Raw genomic sequence first — 11,099 nt, forward strand, 5'->3', positions numbered from 1 at the left:
ACAAGAAATGGGGCATGTGTCCAACAAAAAGTGAGTAAAAGATAATAGTGTTCTTGTTCTGTAATAATTAAATGTACAGAAGTGGTAATAGTTATGGAGATTCACATACAGTACTGTAATGTCAGGTATAAGGAGACCTGAACAAACTGAGGACATTCTTTTACCATTAGCCCTAATACACAATACAGTTGCCCTACAGTGTGCCCTACGTTGGTCCGCTGACGATCTAGGCTTCAGCTATTACTCTACTAGCTCTCCCCATTGCCAACCAAGTCTATTGCTATAACCTATCCTGGAAGTCCCTCCCTCCCAGGTGCAGACCAGCCTATCAAATTCCCTACAAAAACAGAGAATAAATCCATGGAAATCAATACACATTTGGTGCCGCATATACTGTCCTATCCCCATAGCCCCAGGGGAAACTCCAACACGAACCTCATTGCATGGCATCACTGACCACTGTCCCAGTTTAGGTCTCCCTTAAGTGGCCCACTGCAGGGGGCCAAGCCAGTCCCGGTGCTCTGTATAGGAGAAATGGGGCTTTAAAATACATAAAATACAATGGCTGGGTTTACATGCACGTGAAAATCGACTCTACTGTCATGACTGTGTGAGGTTGTCATGTGAATACATCGTGAAACAGCAAAAGAACGTCCTTTGGCAGCGCGACTTTAAGGGCAGGGTCAATCGCTTTCTCACAATAAAAATAGCTGTAAAAACCCATGTAAACTGGAGCAGGAATCGTGCTTGTGTCTCATGAAATCTCAGCAGTCTTAAAGATTCCGTTTAACTGGCGGAATCTCACGTTATTCCTCAGCAAAGCTGTACCAAACCACACACACACAAGAAAGAACGCAAAAGACGCTGCAAATGTAAACCTCTCATAGCCTATTATTAATGTTTGTATAAATGCATGTTGTTAAGCACAACATACCGAACTTTTAGCCTTGTATTACACTATGTAACACAATTTTTGTTCCTGGGTAGTAAGTGTTATTTCCTAATTGCTTATGCCTCAAAAGTATAGAAAATGGCTATTATTCCCTACAAACTTTGCTTTTGTGACCAGGACAGTGATATTTTGAAATTTACCTATTTCCAATGAGAAAACGGGCGAATTTGTGTCTTTTCGTTCACATAAAGTCAGAAAAAAACAACATATGAATCCAAATTAACATGTATTTATACTAAAGTAATACAAAAATGACTACAAAAGATTTAGAAGTGAGTAGTTTTTCGAGATTTACGATTATACTGTAAATCAGTTTCACGAATCAGCCCCCAAATGTAGTCTCCCATCATGTTCTCGTTATACTGTCCTTGGTAGCGGCGTTCAAAGTCCAGTATATCCTGGTGGAAGCGCTCGCCTTGCTCCTCCGAGTACGCTCCCATGTTCTCCTTGAATTTATCAAGATGAGCATCAAGGATATGGACTTTGAGGGACATCCTACAGCCCATTGTGCCGTAGTTCTTCACCAGAGTCTCAACCAGCTCCACATAGTTTTCGGCCTTGTGATTGCCCAGGAAGCCCCGAACCACTGCGACAAAGCTGTTCCAAGCCGCTTTCTCCTTACTAGTGAGCTTCTTGGGGAATTCATTGCACTCCAGGATCTTCTTTATCTGTGGTCCGACGAAGACACCGGCTTTGACCTTTGCCTCAGACAGCTTAGGGAAGAAGTCTTGAAGGTACTTGAAGGCTGCCGACTCCTTATCTAGAGCTCTGACAAATTGTTTCATAAGGCCCAATCTGATGTGCAGTGGTGGCATCAGCACCTTCCGGGGGTCCACCAGTGACTCCCACTTGACGTTGTTCCTCCCCACAGAGAACTCGGTCCGCTGTGGCCAGTCCCGCCTGTGGTAGTGCGCCTTGGTGTCCCTGCTGTCCCAAAGGCAAAGATAGCAGGGAAACTTGGTAAAACCGCCTTGGAGACCCATCAGGAATGCCATCATTTTGAAGTTTCCTATGACCTTGATGCCATCTCAGAAAAATGCAGATATGTATCCACTTAGGCAGCTGGAACTAAACTGAACTGGTGGGCTTAAGGCCCCTGTATTTATACTACTATTTATATTACTGGAAAGTTCTAGAAAGTTCTAGAAGTTACTCCAAGTTTACTCAGCACTGAATCTATCTGGAATGTTCTGGAAAATAGGTAAATTTCAAAATATCACTGTCCTGGTCACAAAAGCAAAGTTTGTGGGGAATAATAGCCATTTTCTATACTTTTGAGGCACAAGCAATTAGGAAATAACACTTACTACCCAGGAACCAAAAAAAAAAAAAAAAATTTGTTACACAGTGTTATTAATAATAGTAGTAGTAGTAGTAATATTAGTAGTAAATTCTTTTAGGATGTTCCAGGAATAACACAGCTCCACCTCTTCTTCCACCACACAGAACTGGAATGAATTGTTAGCATCAATTGGTATATTGTGCAATAAGTAATGGATATAGTTAACAAACAACATAAATGTACCGTATCACTTTAAATAAAGACTTTTGTTTGAATGTTTATAATATTAAAAGACTTCCACGTTTCATTATAATGTGTGTGTGTTAAGCGGATTCTGCGCCCGGCACTTCTACCGCAGCTGCAGAACAAAAGTCACTGGCTTCTCGGAGCAGAGGCAGGGTACAGGGACCGGCAGATGTGTACAGGAACATTAGGATGCTCAGCCTGGTACTCTGCCTATAGAACTGCCAGTGCATGAAGCTGCTCATGAACCTCGTATGTATTTTTACATACCCCCCTGTTCTCAATCATATATTCATATAGGCCTAAGGATCATACTGTTTTTTTTATTGTATTGTAGGGTAACCCCCCGTGTTCCCACATACATTTATAGACTACTTTAATTAAACAAAACCTTTAGATGTTACACATATCTATTTTTTAAGTAGTAAAACTTGTACTAAATCAGAACAACTTAGCAACACATTTCCTGAAAAGTACGGCAAAAACATTGTGAGGAAAACTGTCATGACTTGTCCATGTAAATGTCATCAAAGTTAAAAGAGTTTTGAATGCAGAGATGTCTCATAATCTCTCCTCAGAGCAAGCTTTAAAATGACTTTGTAGTTCTACAGTTTCATAAACCTGACACTAGTAGCAGGACTGGCTTTGTGTCTGAGATTTCTCAACAGCTTGTTGTGTTCTTTTATTGAAATAGGAATTCTTTATTTTCCTGTTTTCCTGTACATTTCTCTTAGAGGTTAATTAGCACAGATCACGCCTGGGCCCTGACCTTTAAACAGCTAGCTTCCTCGGTCTTTAAGCAGCTCATTCTTCTGTTTCCCTCCTTTCTGGACTCAAACACTGTCACAGATACAATGGAAAGAGGAAGAGGACAGGACCCCTTGCAACGTATATTGCTTAAATACTGCTGATGGAAGTCAGTTAGAAATTGTATTGCAAGTTATATACTCATTATTGAACAATACAACAGCCATTGTATTTTTGGTGTTTGCCTAATTCGTTGCAGCATTCTAGAAATAACAATATAAAGTAGATTGCATGGAATGAAAGGGCCTTGTATCTAAATATTACAAAGCTTGGAAATATTTGCTGTAGTGTTTTTCTGACTGTATTTATTGATTGAATTTGTAACGTTTTATAGCTCCACCACTATTGAAATCAGTTAGACCAGTGATAACTTTGCTTTACTGAAGCATCAACTGAACTGTGTTTTAACTTGCTTTCATGGGGGACACTGCTGCTGTACCCTTAAGCAAGGTACTTTAACTAGATTGTTCCAGTAAAAACCCAACTGTATAAATGGGTAATTGTATGTAAAAATAATGTGATATCTTGTAACAATTGTAAGTCCCCCTGGATAAGGGCATCTGCTAAGAAATAAATAATAATAATAATAATAATTTTCAGATAGGTAATTAAATGTGGTAACACATTATATTATATGTGAATTAATAACATGGTTTCTTTTAGTTACATGGAAACCAGAAAGCGTTTGAACAGTGCGAGTCAAACCTTACACTTGAATGCACTTTTTATATCATTTTGTTAGAAAATGGCATCAGAGGAGGGAACGAGTGTGTTCGATAACTGGATCTTCAAAGAATATTCCGAGCTGTGACAAAAAAACTATTTGGAACTGTAACTAGTCATCATTTTCTTCAAATAAGTTACTGTAACTAGTTAAAAAAGAAAAAAAGTAACTTGTCACTGTAACAGATTACTTTTTAAAAGCAACTTTCCCAACACTGGATACACTCTATGTACAACCCTATCAAAAACACCATGCATAGAAAACTATTAATTGAATATACTGCACACCTTGATAAATTGATGCATGTTATATTCTGGAAACTTGTAAAATAATATTCAACATGTTTACATGAGTGAGTTGTATTCTCAGGGAAACCAATATTAACTTTCAGATTTTAAATCATGTTTTAATTTGAGTTCTCCCTGTTTTCTATTTCTCTCTCTCTTTAAAGATATCTGATTTTATTTTATTTTTTTTATTATGCTGCTCATTTCCACAGGTGGTGCTGGTTGGGACACAGACCCTGTAACTGGAGTGCTCTATCAGAGAAACACCCAAGCAGTTCTGACCTGGCATCAAGCAAGGAAAAGCTGCCAGCAGCAAGATTCCGACTTACTAAGTGTCATCGAGCTACACGAACAAACATATCTTACAGGTATGGATCTATCACACGCTTTTTAAATTAGGAAACACAACGACCCCCCTTTGGCTGAAAAAATGAACTATTTATGTCTTGAACAAAACAGTATTTTCTTGACAAATTCAGACCTTGAAAAAAAGTGTTACTAAAATGATGACATTAATCAGACCTACACTTAACCCATCTATAGTTTCACAGCTCTTTCCTACTTTAATAAGGTAACAAGTCCTGTTTGTCAGTAATATGCATCCCCCTCCACGGCTGTAAATTCAAAATGATAGCGATCATTATGCTGAAGAAACTGAGGACCATGATCAACAGTGTTTACAGAATACTACAGAATAAGAATTTGCAATTCAATGTTTAATCACAATCTGATAAGTAATTCTCTGGGTATATGCAAAACAAGTATGATTTGCATACAGATGGGTGGATGAATGAACAAGCAGGCACCTCCATATAACCCCAGAATCTGAATAACTCTCAATAACGTATACTCAATAATATTGCCACCAAGTTTTATAAGCAGTTCCTCAGATATATGCAGAAATGCAAGTGTTACATGCAGACTGATGGATGTACGGACAGAGACAGGCAGACACCCCCTTATTTACCCAGACATTTCTTCTGACAGTATTTTTGAGGAACATTGGTCAATAGTACAATGTATTATATATTAATATATATTATGATTGGAATTTGAATAATACAATTCTGTTTTACATCTAACTTCCTTCAAGACAGTAAAAAGCATTTACATACAGTACCTTTTTTTTCAAAAGGCTTAACCAGTTCTTGAGCACTCCATTGTGGATTGGACTAAATAGTTTGGATTTTGACAGTGGCTGGCAATGGAGTAATGGTAACCCATTCAGATACTTGAACTGGGCACCAGGTGAGTTCTGTTATAGTCTACTAATTATTGAAATTCCTTTCTTAAACGTATTCAGTTTTAACAACCGTTTTTGTTTAATAACTGTTCTATTTTTCACTTTTTAAAACACAACATGAGATGTTTGTATTCATGTTGTTGAATATACTGTAGTAATTATTATTATTATTATTATTATTATTATTATTATTATTATTATTATTATTATTATTATTTGTTCCTCTTTATCTCTTTAAATAAAGGCTGTCCCTCTTCCCAGCCGGGTCTGAACTGTGCTGTGTTGAATCCTGGAAAAGGTGCCAAGTGGGAAGACAAGGCCTGTTCAAATAAACTGGGATACATCTGTAGGAAGGGGAATGCTACCAACCTGATACCCACAGTGCCAGGTTAATATAAATGTCCTTGCATCTACTACTGTATTGTATGTGTAAAACAGGACGTTTGGGAGACTTCGTACATTACCATTCAATAAGAAGTGTGTGTGTGTAATTGTCTTGTTTTTACTTGTTCGTTTTTATAATGTTTGCCTTTCAGAAATAAAATTTAGATAACTTTAACATTCTTCCATCTGAAGCTATACCACGTCATACTTGTCATTTTGTTAAAGGGGTTTCACATGTGTAACCTCTCTTTTTTTTTCAGTGAACAGTCAGCTCAGTTACTGTTCTAATCACTGGGTGCCGTACGCAGGGCATTGCTATTACATAGAAAGATCAAAAAAAATATGGAAGGAGGCTTTGGCTGCATGTCACAAGGATGGAGGAGATCTTGCCAGCATCCATAATATTGAAGAACACAGCTTTGTTATTTCACAACTTGGATATTGTATGTATACATTATGTTGTATATGTATGTATGTACCAATTACGATATGAATTTACTTTGCTGAGAATTTGTGCAACAACATTCATTTTTAATTGGACTGTCTTTCAACCACTGTATTTTTATTTCAGTCTGTCTGTTGATTTACCAGTGATTGTATAAATGTCTATTCAATTCATGTTGATCTTCAGATATATATCCTCAAAAAGTTATACAAGCTAAGCATTAGTGGCTTACTGTATAACCCATTGTTTCTGTATTACTAGTACTGGTGTCTAAAACATTTGCTATCTATGAAAGTTTGGGGAAATACAATACAATATCCCAGCAAATATGCATTATGAACATTTTTCAATGCCCCCCACAGCAGTAACACTATTTAAAAAATTGTATTAAAAGTATACACTATTTAAAAAAGAAAAACAAAGTGTACTACTAGCTCTTGGTCAGACTTTTTGCAATAGATGTGCAGTACATGTGTACTGCATGTTTAATGACATTGTAGTTTATTATTAATAATCCTGAAATGAAACAACAAAGACACATTTTTGGTTCCCCATTGAGACATGCACTGGTATAAACTTTTGCAAATGTTCCCCTCCCCCAGTGCCAAGTGATGACCTCTGGATTGGACTTAATGACCTGAAAATGCATATGCTGTTTGAGTGGAGCGATGGATCACACGTGACATTCACCAAATGGCACACTGGAGAACCAAGCCATTCTTCTAACCTCCAGGAGGACTGCGTTCTCATGAAAGGAAAGGTAATGTTAATGTTGATCTAGCTGTGTTATGCTGATAAGCAGTGTTTGGAGAGCTAGAAAAGGCCTTTCTTTACCCAAAGAGATTAAAAGTATAAATTAACTTTTACTGTATGACATTTTAAATATGCTTATAAAGTACAAGCTATTGAACCATTTTCAAAATGTAAACCTAAATGAAATAACATATGGTACTATAGACATATCAAGTAGCTTACTATAAAAGGTTACATTGGCTAAAAATAGAAACTGAAAATATAAATGCATTCATCAAAATGTTTCATTAGAATTTGTACGAGGCACAGTAAATGGTTAAAAACAAACCCACAGGAATCGTTGCGGGTAGAAAATCATGGTGGGTCAAGTTGGGTCTTAAAGAAAATCATCCTTTAAGACCCATCTTGACAAAGATTTAAGATCAATCAGCTACTAGGAACCAGACAAGCATGGAGTTGCTCCAGTGCCCCATCCCATCTTTTAGGCACAGCAATTGATATAAATGATGTTGTATTTTTAAACCTAAAGGATGGCAAATGGACAGATCACATCTGTGAAAAGCAATATGGATACATTTGCAAGAAAAAAGCCTCATCCAAGCCACATGGTGCCCCCGAGATTGTGGAACAGGGTTGCAAGAAAGTAAGTTCAAGACTTATTTTCTTCTACACAATTTTGCTAGAGTTTGGGTGCTTGGAAATGTACTTTATTTTTCGTAAAGGCAGCATGTATCTAAGCATAGGGCTTACTAATGTGAGACAAATGCTAACTCACTGCCTTATTTTATATCTTCATTATTTTTACACTTCTCACTCTGACCACGCAGATGTCCCCCAAGGTGCTAAATATCTTTTAAAACCAAATCAATTTCAAATGGTTTAAACATTGACCATGACTTGGACGCTATCGCTGTAAATGTTTTGTAACAGTGGTCATAAGCTGCTCCTTATCAAGCAAGAAGATGTAACTGTGTCACTCCCAGGTGGAATTGAGGAGGCCTGCAGTGTTTTCATAACAAGAGCAGGAAATAGTTTGCTGAATAGTGAATTTAGTGATGTGATGCTGACACAAATCTGTTTTATCGGACAATATCTTCTGCTTTGTATTGTATTTTCACATCCGTTACAGACACATATTCCAGCAGGAAAATATACTTAGCTGTGAATTGCTGAGCAAACACTTCCAGTGTTCTGTATTGTTCTAGGGAACAGCCTACATGCAATTGCAGTCTTTTTTCCTCTGTGAAGCTGCAGTGCGTCCGTCCCCCCATTCAGTTTTCACTTACCGGTAAAAAAAATGTTTACACTAAATCAACAGCTATGTGCCTTATTATCTGCATGATTGAATTATCCCCACAATTATATATAGCAAGTTAAAAAAAACAACACATATTTAATTATATTAGTATTTTTTAAGATATCACATCTCTTTATATAGCTGACCATTTTATTCTTTCTTGGTTGCCTGTTTACATGCAATGTGTTTTTGTCAGAAATTAGTTCACTATTTTTCATTTTTAAGGTACTTCACATGTAATCTGGTTTATTTTTCACCTTTCCTTTACCATTTTATGATGTTAGAGTGTTTCTATTGCTCCAAGATTACCTTTTTAGGTCTTGAAAGTGTTTGTATAGAATCGCTAATCTATTTAACAGCATCCACTCTTCAAATCACTTTCAGTGTGTCTGTTCTCTGTATCAGAATTCACCTGGCATTATCTGTGCCTGTAGTTACCATCTACTTCTGAGTGCTTCAAAAGAACGTCTTCATTTAATTACAATAGACCAGGTGGGGCCAGCTAAGTTGAAGATCACTGCATCATGTGCTTTTTTTGGAATCAGGACGTGCACAAGAGTTGTCAACTAGGACTACAGGCACAGATAATGTGTTATTATTATTATTATTCAATAGTGGAGGAACAGAACCAGAAAGAATTGTTGTTAACATTGTTAAGGTAAGGGGATGGTGAAAAAATAAATGAAAAGGACATTAGAAGGTACGTATTCTACACATGTAATTATTCAGCCTTGTTTAACAGATCTTTTAACCCACCCACCAATAAGATTTGCTTGTTGTTTTCTAGGGTTGGACCAGATATGGCTTTCACTGCTATTATGTGGGATCTGACATGCAGTCATTTACAGAAGCAAACCAGACTTGCAAAAGTAAAGCATCAAGCCTGGTTACTGTTGATGACAGGTATGAATAAAAAGCCTACAGTGTTCTGAAATATTATCTATAAAGAGTCACATACTTGCCTGGTTCATGTATGGTTATTTAGATTGACACATTTATTGTTTTCCTTGGAGTCAAGTATCTATCCATTTTTATAACAAAATGTATTTTTATTATTTTATTTAGACAGCAAAGCTACTGAGCCATGATTATTTTTTTAAATATGAATGGATTGAATATTAGCATTATACATTTTTTATGTTTTTTTTACCTTTTACAAACTTAAGATTGAAGATAGTCTTCCTTGGGGGGGCTCCCGAGTGGCGCATCCCGTAAAGGCGCTCCGCGTGGAGTGCAGCATGCGCCCTATAGCCTGGATGTCGACGGTTAGAGTACAGGCTATTCCACTGCCGACCATGGACGGGAGCTCCCAGGGGGTGGCGCACAATTGGCCGGGCGGGGAGGGGCTCACTGCACACCAGCGACCCCTGTAGTCTGGCTGGGTGCCTGCGGGCTTGCCTGTAAGCTGCCCAGAGCTGCGTTGTCCTCCGACGCTGTAGCTCTGAGGTGGCTGCATGGTGGGTCTGCAGTGTGAAAAGAAGCGGTCAGCTGACGGCACACGCTTTGGAGGACAGCGTGTGTTCGTCTTCGCCGCTCCCGAGTCAGTGCGGGGCTGGTAGCGGTGAGGTGAGCCTAAAATAATTGGCTATTCTAAATTGGAAGAAAATGATAAAAAAACAACTGGCGACTACTAAATTAAAAAAAAATAAAAAGATAGTCTTCCTCAATGTAGATACAGATTTGTTCGGTCCAGGTAGCAACAATCAAGGAAATTACATCACGCAGCACTAAGCTCACCAGACAAGTAAGAGGAGGGATATTTGTAATCACAGAATTCTGAAATGCGGCAGTGCTTGGTACTGTATCCACACTGCCATATCAAGGGACTAATCCTTTACTGCTGCCCTGGGTTTATAAAAAATGAGCATGTTTAGCGACTGCCTTATCAATTCAATATTTTTTCTTTTATTTACATGCTATACGTTTCTTCTAGATATGAACATGCCTATCTAATTAGCTTGGTTGGACTAAGGCCCGAAAAATATTTCTGGCTGGGTTTGTCAAACACAGAAGATCGGGATACATTTAGGTGGACAACTGGTCAAGACGTCAGGTTTACTCACTTTAATGTCAACTTGCCAGGTGCAGTATTACATTAAATATTATTTCACTGTAAGAAAAACAATGACAGGAAATGCACCTAAAAAAAGATAGCAGTACAATCTTAAGCTTTTATAGTAAAGTTAGTTCAAGTAAAACGAAGCAAATGAAATATTATTGTTAAAGAATGTTAGAGACTTTTTTATGTAATAACATTTCTGTTACCAGGTGAAATGGTTTTCATTTATCGGCAGATATGGTGTTCTGCTATTGTATTTCCTATTTGAAAATGCCACTGCAGTGAGTTATTATTTTGTTAAAGGGAAAAATATATTTAATGTTACCAAAAAAGCCTTAAAAGCTGCAGTGGCACTGAAAAACAAATACAATTGTTTTGTATACAGTAGGGGTGTGTCGGTACTTATGTTTTCCAAGTAATTGCCTTTAAGAAATTTGAAGTTCTTAGGTATTAATTCAATGGAATAAATCATGTTAATTACTCAACACAAAACAATGCAGTCGCTCGGTTTCCCTTGTTTACATAATTATTGAGCATCAATCAAAAACAACCTGACAGTGTTATTTAATATAGAACCTGTCGTGATCAAAAATAACTAAAACACATTTATATTTTATAAGCAA

At 37.4% G+C, this 11,099-nt stretch overlaps 1 protein-coding gene across 1 annotated transcript; it reads left to right on the plus strand.

The window, feature by feature from the left end:
* Positions 1-4,029: 4,029 nt before the first annotated feature.
* LOC131728837 (macrophage mannose receptor 1-like) lies at positions 4,030-10,531 on the plus strand. Its single transcript, XM_059019769.1, has 9 exons — positions 4,030-4,091; positions 4,508-4,663; positions 5,431-5,543; positions 5,783-5,926; positions 6,183-6,365; positions 6,970-7,127; positions 7,650-7,763; positions 9,205-9,320; positions 10,351-10,531. Exons 1-9 carry the CDS (start codon positions 4,030-4,032, stop codon positions 10,514-10,516), a joined length of 1,212 nt encoding a protein of 403 aa, XP_058875752.1. The 3' UTR covers positions 10,517-10,531.
* The last annotated feature ends 568 nt before the right edge of the window (positions 10,532-11,099 follow it).

This window comes from Acipenser ruthenus, unplaced genomic scaffold, assembly GCF_902713425.1.
Source record: "Acipenser ruthenus unplaced genomic scaffold, fAciRut3.2 maternal haplotype, whole genome shotgun sequence".
Lineage (NCBI taxonomy): Eukaryota > Metazoa > Chordata > Actinopteri > Acipenseriformes > Acipenseridae > Acipenser > Acipenser ruthenus.